General features: G+C 41.6%; 1 protein-coding gene across 1 annotated transcript; it reads left to right on the top strand.

Moving 5' to 3' along the window:
- The first annotated feature begins 8655 nt into the window (after positions 1 to 8655).
- Positions 8656 to 11162, top strand: LOC134416617 (cytochrome c). Its single transcript, XM_063153380.1, has 3 exons — positions 8656 to 8805; positions 9588 to 9764; positions 9912 to 11162. Exons 2-3 carry the CDS (start codon positions 9596 to 9598, stop codon positions 10058 to 10060), a joined length of 318 nt encoding a protein of 105 aa, XP_063009450.1. The 5' UTR covers positions 8656 to 8805; positions 9588 to 9595; the 3' UTR covers positions 10061 to 11162.
- Positions 11163 to 14514: the final 3352 nt, after the last annotated feature.

The raw sequence follows: 14514 nt of genomic DNA, 5'->3' as shown, positions 1-14514 counted from the left end.
TGCAATCTGTTATTAGGAGTCAGGCCTAAGTGGCTGAAAGTGATAAATATAGCAGCCAGAGATTAATAATGAGCATTAACTTGGGGGTTATAAAAAAATTAATACCAAGAGATAAGGAAAGAATAGTCCTGCTGCCATGTTGTGGTCACAGAGCAGTTTTAGGTTCCTGAGAAGTGTGAACAAAAATCACTAAACAAAACAATCCCCAAATACAATATATTTAAATATCCCCAAATATAATATATTTTGTAAAGATTTTTGAAAATAAGGAAGCAGCAAAGGAAACTTTTGTGGAAAGCTATCTCACAATAGAATGCAAAGAATACACTTAAATTGCTATTTTCTGTGTGTTGACAGATTTTTGATGCCGCTATACAGATTTCAGGAACATAATATTGGAGCAGCTTTTTCAGGAACAGCTCATATTGGTTCAATGCATATCTTCAGAAGCTGCAGCCAAGTGGGATTAGAGAAACAGAAACAGCATACAGACATTCATTAGGGGCTTTTAAAACTCTTAAATAAATGAGAAATTATTCAGTCATTTCCTAGAGTGAACCTGAAGAGGGAGCAAAATACCATTGTGCTTTTCACTGAGAATTTTTTCATTGCATTCTTTCAAGCTGTCCCATCAAGGAATCAGATATATTTCCCTCTCCCTTCAAGCAAATCACCAGAGTTCAGGAGACTGGCAGGATCATACCCTGAATACAAGGCTCAAACAGAACCTTGCTTCCAGCTAATCCTTATCAACTGAACTTGCCCTTACAAAAAAGAGATACCAGCAAAGAATCATGGCACAAATCACTTATGACTTTTTTCATGTGTGAGGTCCTCAGGAGGTTAGCCAGGACACAGTGCCCCAGCAGTGCACTATTTTCTGGGCAAGTATTAAGAGTACAAAGGGCTCCAAGGCTACCAAAAGGATACAACTAAAATGACATTGCAGGAGTCAGAGACCTTATTTTTCACTAGGAGATACTCACTTTCTATCCCACCTTCACACATTTCAGAAACAAGGAGACTTTTAGTTGTTAAAACAGAGGTGATTTATGCATTTATTAGGACACAAGGAGAGTACAGGAGAGCATCTAGAGGACTTTGCACAAAAATAACCAAGCAGCATAATAACAGCTGAAATTTAAAACTGAAGTATGAGGAAACTTACTGCAGAGATCTGCTGAAGACAATTCAGCCATAAATGGGTTTTTAGATGGTTGTTACCTCATGGAGCAAATATTTTAAAATAAATGCAGACCTCTGCCTTTTGCTCTGCCTAGTACAGAATATTTTGTTACTTGGATATCTTGCATTTAGTTTTGTTCAGCACACTTCCTAAGTAACAAAAAGCAAAAAAGTTTGGGAATATGATAAAGGCAAAAGGATTGACATAATTTTTTTTAAAAGCCTTAGAGATATGTCCTAACATCATAAGAAAAACATCATCCACCCTAGGAGTTTGGATTAAGTGTTCTCAGAGCTCTGAAGCTCCATGCCGTAGGATCATAAACTCATCCTGAGTAGTTTATTGTGTCTGCAAAACATCCAGCATTCATCACTGTCAGAAACAGCACTAAACCTCTAATCTGGTCTGATAGAAAACCTGACACATACCTGAAGTCTGATGTAAAAAGAAGCAACGAAGCTGGGCTATTAAACTCTGGTTCTAAAACTACCAGCCAGGTGATTACTTGGTGACCAAACTCATGAAAACTTGACACAACAGGCAGCAAAGATCCTTACAGGGAGGAAACCCACCTGTCCACTGACAGGAACACCCCATGTGTTCCACCACCTGCAGGAGTGACTTCCTCTCTAGGAAGAAGACAATCCATGAATGTGTTGTCTTGGTCAGGCTTCACATTCAACAGAGGCCTCACAGCTCTGCAGAGAGCGGGGTTTACATTACGAGAATTAAGCCTGCCAAAGCACACCAATTCCCTTTCTGTCAGAAAGCAGATAGAAATGCACCAGTTTATGGCCTTATCTCTATTTATGTTATAAAAGGTTTCTCCTTTGAAAATTCTAAGGTGAGCAAAGCTTTTCTTTTTAAGATTCTCATGTGATTCTTGGGACCACACTAGTGCTCATATTTCAGGCAAGGTTTTCCTGTCTGGCCTATACCTTAAGACACAAGAACTGCATAGGCTCTGGTAGATTACATTAAATTAGCATCATTACATAAGGAGACCAACCATACAAATCTCCTTACGAAAGGACTCAAAATTAAGCTTTTCTTGGGGCTAAGTTGATGCTTTGGAGACTAATCTCAGAATGTGTGAATTTAGGCTGTTGCAGAGGTACTTCTCACTCGACAGCTTGGATTATTCAGAAGACTATATCCTAGCTGATCATGTAAGTGAGAGGACAATAATCCTTGGCTCCCACAGATAAACAAAGCAAATGTGTTATCAATATAACTAATTATCATCCCCTCCAAACAGGATATTCCAGAAACTTTTTCCAACAGTTTGATTCATTACAAAGAAAAAAAATATGGAAAATGGGGTAGTTTTGACCAACTACTTGCCATCCAAAAGCCGATATTGAGGCCAGTAAAAATTACTGTTATTGTAGCATGATTTTTGTCAGATGCAATCAGACAATGTTCAAGGACATTTATTATACCTCTATTATTTTAAGCTTTCCAGTAAACTGTGGCAGGCTCCACAATAGCATGAGACTAACTCTAAAGTTAAAAACATAACAGACTGGATAAAAGAATATCCTTTCATTTGCCCTTCTGTTACTGAAGCCCTAAAGTTAATTTTGAAGCTCTTTTCCAAAAGAAAAAGTTATGTCCTTAAGAAAAGCGGAATCTTTCAAATGTGAATGTCCTTCTTGGTTAACTTAATTAACTCTGTCCTTGAAATAAAGAAGTTTTTTTTTTTTTTAACCTACTTTCACTATGTGAACTGGATTATAATGATTCAGAATTATTTTCCTGATAGTAAACCAGAAGTTGATGCAGTTGCATCCTAGGACAAGTCTTGCATTCAGTCCTTTTTTGCTATTCTGTGCTTCAGAGCAAATTACCCCAACTTAATGCACTTATGTTTCATACTCACTACTCCTCTGTACTCATTCAAACAAGATGCCTCTGTTGTGTCACTTTAATCAAACCATCATCTTATGACAGAGAAGTTGTATCCCACACATCGTATTTTAAGGCCCAAGGATATTTTTCTGTGAGCCCACAGATAAGAAGGCATCTATCAGTAGATGCAAGCAGCTACTGGGGCAAGTGCTTCAGCAGGGCAACCCCATATCTCCACGCAGTGAAGGCAGGTATTCAGTCAATGTGCTCAGTTTGGGGTCTGTGTTTGTTTTAAGTGACAAAGTGTGACTCTGAACCCTGGGTCTCCTTATCTGCCAGGCCAGATGAATGACAGAGACTTCTACCTATCCCAGTCCTGGGGACACTTTATCATACAATAAATGGCTGCTGGATAAATCTTCATGCCTGAGGCTTAGAACCACAGCATCACAGAATGGTCAAAGTGCTTTGCAATTTTCACACCTGTTAAACTCATCAGTAAATTTATCACTCAGTAAGCCATGGCATTATAATCAATGGTTGTGCAATTGATTCAGCTAGGAAAGCTTGGCAATCTCCCAGCTTCCCACTCTGGCTGGATTGGCTGCTGTCTCTCCCTGTGCCTCCTGTAGTTGGTTTTTTTTACAACTCACTGTGATGCTGAGCAGCATTGCTTCACCCTCTGCCTAAGTGGAACCTACAGCATCCTGGCCAGCCAATTCTCATTACTTGGAACTTAAGAGACTTTCTGACGTCCCTTAGTGCCAAGTAGTTGCTTTCACAGTTTAACAAAACTCACTCTCCAAAAACTTAGGAACAGAAGCAAGAATTCCAAGTTCTGCTTTCCTCTGTCAAGACAATTCTTTCAACTGCCACTCTACGCATTGGCTGTGGAAGATATTTTTATGTCCCACTTCCAAATAATTTGTCTTTATAATATAGGAATGGGAAAATACATCAGCAGTTCTTTTAAATGTGGGAATAGTTTTTTCCTTTTCAATTATGGCAATTAAGCATTGAATGCAATCTAGATACTCAAGTCAATGTTATATTTGTCATTAAAAAAAAAAACCACAATATTGTCAGAGTGACTGCACAAAGAATAAATACATTGCCACAAGAAATTACTAAAAGAAGTCCTTAAAATAAAACCAAGAATTGTTTGGTAAAATATTACACAAAAGCTTTGTCTTAAGAAGGAATACAATCACCTTTAGGAACTGCAGCATCTCAGAAACTGCCCTTGCAACTGTTTAAAGCAGTAGCAAAATTGGCTTCCCTGTCTTAGACTGTATAAAACACAATAAGCAGTAGAGATTAGAGGCACACCATTCATCAGGCATTTTTATTTCCTTTTGAGTCTCTAATGCTTTTCAACTTTGTTTCCTTTCTGTTTGGGTATACATGTTCCTGTCTTCCCCCAGAATAGCCTGTAAAAGACATAATAAACATAAGGCCAGCTGTATATTCCAAGTGACAGGACTTGTCCCATAAATGTGTTGGAAAGTAACCCTAAACCCATACATTTGCCACTGTGGAATATTCCTTTCTGAAGGATACTAGCATAAAAAACTTTTCAAGCCCAGCCCAGAATAACTCTCATCTTTTTAAACTGGCCTATGCAAAACCCAGGAAGAGATATACCTTTCTCCCAAACACTTCCAAAAGCAAAAATCAGAAGAAAGAAGAAAAAAAAAAAAACCCTTCAGGTTTTCTGAACTGCTTCAATACAATTTAGAAATCATAATGGTGCAAATCAGTCAGTACTGCTTTGTGATGGGGTAAGATTTATGACTCAGGTCATAACTCCAACTCTTTCTTAAAACCAGCTCACACCACAGTGCATCCAGCACAAATCACACACTCCCCAGTGCTGGCACAGTCTGCTGATAACCAGCAACAGCTCAGGGTTGTCCCACTTCCACATGGGAAGGGGATGAAAACGAGGTAGTCAAGCTGCTCAGGGATGAGGTGATGATTTCCATAAGAAATGTGTTCTAAGTTATTCGTCAAAGACCAAACCAGAAGTTTAGCACAGAGTGGAGAAAAAAAAATCACACTTTCTCCTGAGTTCCAGTGTAGGTCTATAATTCAGGGCAACATTTTTTTCTTTCATTTGCAGTGTCCCTCTTAAGGAGATCTGGATGCCTCTTTTGACATACTTTATTTGTTATTGGACTTGGCACATTTGGTTTATTTTTCCTTCCTTTGGGACAGAATTACATAGAGTTACACACGGAATTCTGACTGCAAAATAACTGTAGTTCCAGTGTGTAATGGCCTGAGCTAGGAAAGAGTATTCCAGGTGTAACCAGAGTGAATAACTGAAAGACTAAAATATGAGCCTTCTAGGCAAACCACACCAAGGCAAACAGTCTAATGAATGTTAATGTGTGTAAAGTATAGAGCACTGAAATTGCACCCCGAGTCATTTTCATTTACTCCAGCAATTCAAACCCACAAAGCCAGAAAAGTCCTGCCTTTGTCTTCAGTGCTGCCTCTCGAAATCCCACACCACACTCTGCCCTAGACAGAAAGCCAGATGCAGGATTTCACATATATTTCATACATAACTGCAATGGATGTTGCAGATGCCACATTTAGCAGAGAAGGCAAAAATGTCACTATTAGTTTGTCCTATCACAGAACATTTCAAAAAGCAAACACTGGGCACCTTGAACAACATCCTTTCCTGCACCTTCTACGTTACTTGCAGGTCAGTTCTTACCACAGTGTTGCCCCAGATCCACCCTTAGTAATGCCCAAGTGGCCTCAAACAGATATGAAAAATCCTCTCCAATTGAGATACCTCTTTTTACTGGTGAAAACACAGCCCCTAAGCTATTATCTTGTTATATCAGAACCTCTGCTTCCAGTATTAATACAGTAAGGGAACCCACTAATACTCTGTTTGTATCATTTACACCTTCAGGAAAGAATATTATATCATGAGTGCATCCAGTTGTCTTGAATTAAGCTGCAGTTTTCAAAAAAAGCTTCTTTTTTCTTGGAAAAAAACTGAAAAAAAATATTGCTACAGTGTCCCTCCACATCAGAAAGGTTAACTGTGAAACACAACATGCAATTTTCAGCATGGAGCATACATATTTAAAAGGCAAAATGCAACAGAAATTAAGAGAGCTACAGATGCCTGAAGTTTGTGTTCTGTGAAGAAAGGGAGAACCTCAGAATAGATGTCAGCACAAATCAGTCCACAACAAGTGCTTAAAGAGGCTTAAGAATTTACACTGAGGCAATTTCTTAGAGCAGCTTAAAAGGTGCTTTCAGCTCCCTTCTTCTTTACAAATAGAAGAGACATGATTTTATCACGGGTCTTGTGATTTTAAGCTACATCTGGCCCTTGGAATCATCTAAGACACAGAAGCCTTACTAAATGAAATTCAGCCCCTACAATCATGATAAAAAGTCTAAAAACAAGAGTGAAAGGCATGATGAAGGTTCAAAACCAAAAACAAATAAAAGAAAGAGAGGATGCCTTTAGTTTTTAAAATAATATTTTTTCCAGTCAACCTCATAATTATGGGAGTCTGACATGATTTGAGGTTTGAGTTGGGCAACAACAGCAGAATTCAAGATCCTGATTTAAAGTGGTTTCATTGCACATATTTCCTCACTCTTCATGAAGTACATGAATTTATCTGTATATTGTAAGCAAAACAGTTTTACTGTGGCCAGTGAGCTGTCAAGAAGATTACAGCATAAATTGTTAAAAGTTTAAGAATGCATATTTTGTATGTACCTTGTGATGAAGTGTTAAAACATGCACAAAACCTGTGTCTTGTCTAAATACCATGAGCTTTGGAAGGCAATGCACTGTCTGAACTAGGAAGTGATGATGAATGGTCTTGTGTATTATATACAAAATTCTGCCACCAGAGGAACCCCTGATGTATTTTTACAGTCCTCACTCCTTTCTGCTTCATGTTGACACTTCACATGAGCCCTGCCCCATAGGCAATTACAGGGGCACACCCATACCAGTTCCAGGACAACATAAAAGCACACACAGAAAATAAATGTTTTTCCAGTGCCAGACAATAGAAAATTGTGACAGTTTTGATGTCCATAGTTAAATCAAACAGTTCAACTCTTTTGAATACTGGACATTATTACATTGGGCTTTTCCAACAGCTCTTCCTCCTCCTGGCCAAGCAGAGTGAGATGGCAGTCATGTCTGGAATTCACCATTCAAATTCTGCTTGGAAGGCCACAATGAATATTGGCATGTCCTCTTTGAGCTTGCACCTGTGGCCCACCAGGCTGAGCCTGGGCCATGGCATTTCCAGCACCAGAGGACTGAGCTGAGCTGCAACCTGGGGAGCGGACTTTCTGAGTTTGTCATCTCTTTTATGGCAGCAGAGTTTTATTGTTTAATATTGTTTAAGTTTTATTGTTCAATAAACAGGTTTTTTCCCACTTTTCTCCAAAGAAGTATTTTTTCTGCTGGATCAGTTGGGGGGAGGTACCAATTGAATCTGCTTTCCTTGAAGAGCCCCTTTGAGGGGTTCTCTCCAAAATTTGCCCTGAAGCAGGACAAATACATCTAGTGGACTGGCGTTTGGGATGTTTCCATCCCTCTCAGTGGCAGTCCCTTCAATAACCCTTTCTTTTTTGTCAGAGCAGTGTGGCTTTGGTGTCCCCCGCAGATGGAGGATCCAGCCACAGGCCTGCTCCTCTCCAGCCCCTAGTGGGGCCATGGTGGCAGGCATGGGGATTCTCCAGGGGGATTTCCCCTCACTTTGGCTACTACAACACTTCCACATCATTACTCCCTTGGCTCCCCTGGAGAAGCTTTTAAAATTCATGGACAAGCTGGTGCAGGGTCTGGAGCACATGCCCTGTGAGGAAAAGCAAAAGGAGCTGTGGGTGTTTATCCTGGAGAAAAGGAGGCTCAGGGAACACCTTATCCTCTGTGCAAGTGTCTGAAAGGAGGCTGTAGCCACGAGGGTCAGCCTCTTCTCCCAGGCAGCCAGCGACAGGAGAGAATCCAGTCTTAAATTACCCCAGGGTAGGTTCAGGTTGGACATCAGGAAGAATTTCTTCACAGAAAGAGTGATTAGACATTGGAATGGGCTGCGTAGGGAGGGGGTGGAGTCGCTGTCCTTGGCGATATTTACACAGGGCACTGCGCTTAGCGCTGTGGTATGACAGGGCGGTGTTCATTCCATAGAACGGACTCGGCGACAGAAGCGTTTCCCGTCGTCACCGATGCGGCAATTCCGTCACCGCGCCCTTCGCTCCCGCCCTCATGGCCCGGCCCCCACAGGCCGCCCCCGCCACCCGGCCGCGACTCCCGCCGCGTCACTGCCCAGGCCCCGCCCACCGCCTCGTGCTGAGGGCACCGCGCGACCCTTGCTTCCACTTGCGCTGTGCGCATGCGCCCGCAACACGAGCACCTGGCTGCTGCGCGCCCCCTCGGCAGCAGAGGGACGTCTGACGTCGCTCCGCCACGATTGGAGGGAAGAGGGGCAGGAAGGAAGGAAGTCCGGGGGCCCGCCGGTCGCAACCTACCCCACTAGCTGCCGGCGGCGTGACGTCATTGATTGTAACCAATCAGCACTCCAGAAGCCGGCGCTTGATTGGCTGTCAGGCGGGGAGGCGGGCGGCGGGCGCGCGCAGGGGTTGGTTGCGGCGGTGCCGGGTTACATAGGGCGGAGTACAGCGTGTCCTTGGGCGCAGACGGAGCGCGAGGTGCCGGGTGTGCGGTCACCGTGTCTGAGGGCGCAGCGGGCCAGCTGGTCAGGCAGGTGCGGCAGGGCCCCGCGGGGTGGTGACGGCTGGCAGGGACGTGAGGCGGGCGGGCGGGCGGGCGTTGCTCTCGGCCTTTCTGAGGGCCGTTCTCCCCTGCCGGGGCTGCGGCCTGAGGCGGCGGCCGGGCTGCGGCGGAAGGTCACCGTGGGGCCGGGCGGCCGCGCCGCGGGCGGGGGTCTGAGGGGAGGCTCGGGGCCAGGCTGGGCGTGGGTAGAGCCGGAGCCGGGCGGTGCGGGCGCCCTTGGGCCCTCCCGCCTCCTCACGCGTGGCTGCCGGCGGGACCGCTGGGGTCATCCCGGGTCACGGTGACCGCCGGGTGCCCGCCAGACTTCCGCGGGCAAAAAAAAAAAAAAAAAAAAAGAGTATGTGTCTGGTGCGCTTTTTCAGCTCCAAAGGAAAAGCCTGCCAAAAGTCCTGTGCTTTTACACGAGGTCGTTCACGACTAGGAAACTCCTGTACAGTTGTACAAGTTATGTTCAATTTGTTCTTCAGAAATTGTCGCCGTACCCTTTAAACAATTAGTTTGTCCGAGGGAAGGTTTTTCCTGCCCTTCAAGCGTGTTTAATCACCTTGATACCTTTTGGGTAGTCTCGTGGTTTCATAATAACCTTCAAGCCCTGGAGCTGTGGCTTGAGGTTAGACAGTGTGCTGGAGAATTGCCAGGTTCACCTGCTGCGTTTGGTGGTTCAGTAAACCTGCAGGACACTTTTTAAGGTTTCAGCTCAGTTGGTGACCTTGAGGTTGCAATACTGACCTCGTGTGTGTGTTCTTGGTCTAGTATTGACAATGGGAGACGTCGAGAAAGGCAAGAAGATCTTTGTCCAGAAATGCTCCCAGTGCCACACGGTTGAAAAGGGAGGCAAGCACAAGACTGGACCCAACTTGAACGGCCTGTTTGGACGCAAGACTGGGCAAGCCGAAGGTTTCTCTTACACGGATGCTAATAAGAACAAAGGTAAACTTAAAGCTGTCCTTAGGGGACAGAAATACTCAGTTCTTGGGGATAATTTTAAAAATCTGCCAAAAATTGAGCAGAGGACAAGAATATTAGTGTTTATTATTTTGAATTTACTAACTGTTTGGATTTTATACCTTCTTTTAGGTATCACCTGGGGTGAGGATACTCTGATGGAGTATTTGGAAAATCCAAAGAAGTATATTCCTGGAACAAAGATGATTTTTGCGGGTATTAAGAAGAAGAACGAGAGAGCAGACTTAATAGCATACCTCAAAGTTGCCACTGCAAAGTAAAAGTTATCTGCTGCCTTATTTATTTCACAAAGGAGATGGCAATGGAAATGTATGTGATGAGATTGGTTTTTAAACTTTCTATTTTTACATGTACTATGTCTAACCTGAAAATCACCCATCAGATAACTTTGCTCAAGGTGGGTCACTGGAGTACACACTTGTTTGGCAGCCACTAACTTAACAAAGACTATGTAATTGGGTTTATTCATCCTTGATGATAAAAATTAAAAAAAAAAAAAATTCATAAACATTTCCTGCCTCTTCATTGTTTAAAAAAATATGTAAATAAACAAATGAGTAATCATCAGCAGCATAATAGTTTTGACAGCTCAGCTCTTTAACATCAAAAAGCAGGGTCCTTTTGGCATCTTCTGCCATACATCTTCTGTTACATTACCAACAAAACAACAAAGGCTATTAAAAAGAAAAACAGTCCCAGTATAATATTTTTCTAAATTTAATCAGTGCTAGGTGTTGCAATATGTATTAATCTGTCTAAAGCTTGTGATAAAAACGTATTTCATCTGATTTAACTACAATTTGTGAACTGCCAGTTGTGCCCAGCCACTTGTCTTTAATCTAGGGGAAGCATGTTACCTAATTCATCCAGACTCGACAGCTGCATGCTCCTATAGAGTACAACTCCCCTTCAGAAACATCTCCAGTTTTGATGTGTTATTGGTGCCCTTTGCTCAGTAAATCTGATAACAGCCATTCTTAGTGTGAGAGAAAGCATCCTGTTCTGGGAATACGAGTGCTAGTGGCCAAGATGAGAGTTACCTAATCTTCTTAATTCAGCAAAAACTCACCTAGAATCCATTGTTACAGGAAGTTTCAGATGAAGGGATGCAGGAGTGAATGTGCTGGTAGACTAAAAGTCAAAATCAAGCAGTCTTCCTCTGTGCCTGGCTGTAGCCACCACCATTACTTCTGAAGGTTCTGTTTCACACATTGTAAAGCAGTATTTTTGATGTTTTATCTGCGTTTTTTCATACTAAGTTGTTCAGAAGAATGTATTTACTGTGTACCAACAGTAAGGCATAATTTGGAGCAATCAATACTGTAAATTAAAAAAAAAAAATTAAAAGTCTTGCTTGCTGTATGTCTATGAAATTAAGTGAAAAACAGTGGGAATGCAGAGCAAAGTTGTGTGCCCAGATTTACGTCATTAGGAAATGAGACCAAAAAAAGCTCCACATGGAAAAAGGTAAGTTCTAATTGAGTTGGTGGGGGAAGTATAAATGTGGCTAAGTTAGTATTTTGGACAAGAGCCAGCAAAGCTCTTTCAGGAATGTGCTGTTCAGTAGCATTTTCTGCTGTGCTTCCAGAGTGAGATGGGAGCAAATTCAAGGTAACTGAGAAGTTGTAGGATGGGCTGCATTTGATTTATATGGAGTAGTGTACCTAACGATGGAATGGCAAAGTGCTTTACTCAGAGTAAATGAGTGAAAGGAACTAAGATTACTAACAGTAGTCTCGGTGATTGCTGTTATATGTGTTGTGATGATTTTTTTCTTTCCAGACCAACCTGCAAACAGCATTTCTTGCAGTTATGGATCCACTATTAATAGCAATTGTTTTACTAAAAAAAAACCATTTTTACTTTATTTGTTAGCAGAAAACTTCAAATTGTAGTGGTTTATTGCTGTTCCAATTTCTGTAAGGAACGTTTGTCATGGCACTTTTATGGCTATGCAGAACTGAGGCTTTTTCCATGCCAAAATCCTGATAGAGCAGTTGTAGATACAGAATGTAACTGTACCCAGCTCTGCAGTCTTCCAGGATGACGATGGTGATGACACTTGGGACACTTTGTTCTGTTAGCACCTTTGTGAAAGAAGACACTGACCTCCAAGCTGCTCTTCTTTACAACGTGTTTCTTCTCTAGATCAGTTAGGGAAGAGGATTTTTCAGTAAAGTGTGGTAATTTCTGCACAGATTACAATTTGCAACGAGTAAGTTACCCATCCTCAGAAAAGCTCGAGGAAGCAGTTATCCTTTGCCCAAAGGAAGCAGAGGACACAATTTAGCTTGGCTCTTCCATCTGTGTATGCAAAGATAAATGTTGCTTCTACATAACACTGAAAACTGAGACAATTTAAATGTATACTCAGCATTCATTCTTGATAACGTGTTAGGGAAAAGACTGTTCAAGCCTTTAAAATTTCATCTTTCTATGTATATAGCCCTGGACTGCACTGGCTTAAAAGTTTTGTGGTAGGTAATAAGCAGCCATTTGCCACTGGAGAAATGCAATACTAGGGTCTTTTACTAATGGATAAGCAAAGAATATTGCAAGGAGGTTAGATTATCACTTGAGTAAGTGTTAATGCAAGGGCTTGCTTGGGTGGGAAGGAGGCATCATGATCATAATCAAGCTTTAGTTCTTCATTTCTTAGTTTATATTACAGAGTAAAGGGATGGGGTTTTGCCTATGAAGTATCAAGTTTAGTGGTTTTCATTCTGAGGGTTATACCAGTCTAGACATTTGGTATTTCAGTAGTTCCTTTACAGTTGCCAATTAGAGAATCAAAGCACCACTGCCAAACATTGCACCATCCTGTAAAAATTCTGCTTGGCTACTAGTTCACAACTTTGCTTGGGCATGCCTTTGAAACTGATCTTGTGATATTTTCATGTGTAGTTATGCAAATGAAGGAAGATAGTTAATGACTGGAAAAAAGGTGAAATCCAAAAGCACACCTTTTCATAGTGTGACTTCCAAATAAGTAGGATACTTACAAAGCTACAAAACTTATTAGTTGTACATCCAATTGAAATATAGTGATACAGAAGCTGCCTTGTTTATTTAGAGTCTTAGCAATTCAAGTGTAACCACTCTAAAACCAGCTTGAGAAAGTTCCATTTGTTGCTGCCTGTACAATTGTAAATAATTTCTTCAGATAAAGATCTTCATTTTGATAGATTTGGTTTTGTATGGGATTATGTAATGCTTTCCTTTTTTTGGTATAAAATATAGCATCAATTTCTAAAAGGAATGAGGCACACTATCCTCCTGCTGTTTACGAGGGAGAACAAAACCAGCCAATAGGTAATAATTAGATATTCTAGTCTGTCACATATATCAAAGCCCATTGATGTGCACACATTTACCTTTATAGTAAGCCTTGTCATTGGCCTTTATCCAAAACACATCCTGAAATCTCATTTAGGGCTAAAGGCAGCAGAAATCTGTTTTACTACATACAGGATGAGTTGCACCCTTTCAAGCTGATGTCCTGAAAACCAAGTGGTTGTGGGAGGTGAGCAGCCCAGAGCTAGCAGTAGGACATGCTAACCCTGGAAAGGAGTATGAAATCCTGCCCCTTCCCAGTGCTGCAATTGCTGAGTCAGGACTCCAGGCAGATGTCCCTCTGCTCATGGTTTAGAGCTTGCATATGAGTACTTGCATGCTTTTTTCCAGGATTGTTCTTGTGATCTGAAATACAGTAAGTGTGATGGTCACATTTTGAATGATTGCTTTCAGCTTAGAGGTCAATGTCACAGGATGTGAAAGAAGTGGGTGGTGTTTGCTTCTGTAACATCATTGAGATTCACATTCTCAGTTTCCAGAAAGCTGCAATAACCAACAAACTGAACCTGTGTTCTGGGAAGAAGATGCTCTATGCCTCTGTTGAAGCTGTCATTATGAAAAAGGATAGCCAAAAAAAATTTAGCAAAAGAGGAACTAACTATAGCACAGTGTTCAAAATACATACCTGGGAGCAGGGGAGGTGTGTTCTCTCCAGGTTATTTATGCATTTAATTAATTAATTTTAAACAGCCTTGGATAAAAATAAACCTGTCAGTGGAGATCAGAAGTCATTACTCTGCTGGTTTTACATCTCGTTAAAGCTGTTCAATGCAGCTTGCCTATGCAATGTGAGCCACTGCTTTTTTCCTTTCAGAATCACCCACTCTCCAGATACATCTTTCCTTTCCTCTATGTGTTAAAGCATATTTTTGTGTGGAAGGCTGTGCTGTCCCTGTCTTACCCCACCACCAGTCTTCTGGTCATAAGCACTCAAATGAAAAGCTGTTAGCAGAAATACCAAGCTGTATTCTCACCCTTACAAAACTCATAGAAATTGACTTTTGATGACCCCATTCAGTTGTGTGTGTCTGGTGACAATTTCTTTTTAAGATATCTCATGGTTTTTAAGATATGGGACATTGCCTTTTATTGGTGTTTTTTAATTCTAAATTTTTAAGAGCTAAGTAAAGCAGGTGGTTTTATGTGGCTTTTACCTGCACTATGCCTCAGGTGTTTTTTTAGTATGAGATACAACATGACTATATGAGCATTCCCTGATGTCTAGTCCTTTCAGATAAGAAAGATGCACACACACTGCATTTTAAAAACATCGTGGTTGTCACCTATGTGGCACCAGTGCCCTCAATGATCTGGTGCTCTTACCCGCCCAGGTTTTGTTGCAGGAGTTTTCCTACATTGA

Source organism: Melospiza melodia, chromosome 1 (genome assembly GCF_035770615.1).
Source record: "Melospiza melodia melodia isolate bMelMel2 chromosome 1, bMelMel2.pri, whole genome shotgun sequence".
Classification (NCBI taxonomy): domain Eukaryota; kingdom Metazoa; phylum Chordata; class Aves; order Passeriformes; family Passerellidae; genus Melospiza; species Melospiza melodia.
The sequence above is the reverse complement of the archived record's forward strand: the minus strand, read 5'-3'. Positions and strand labels throughout refer to the sequence as shown.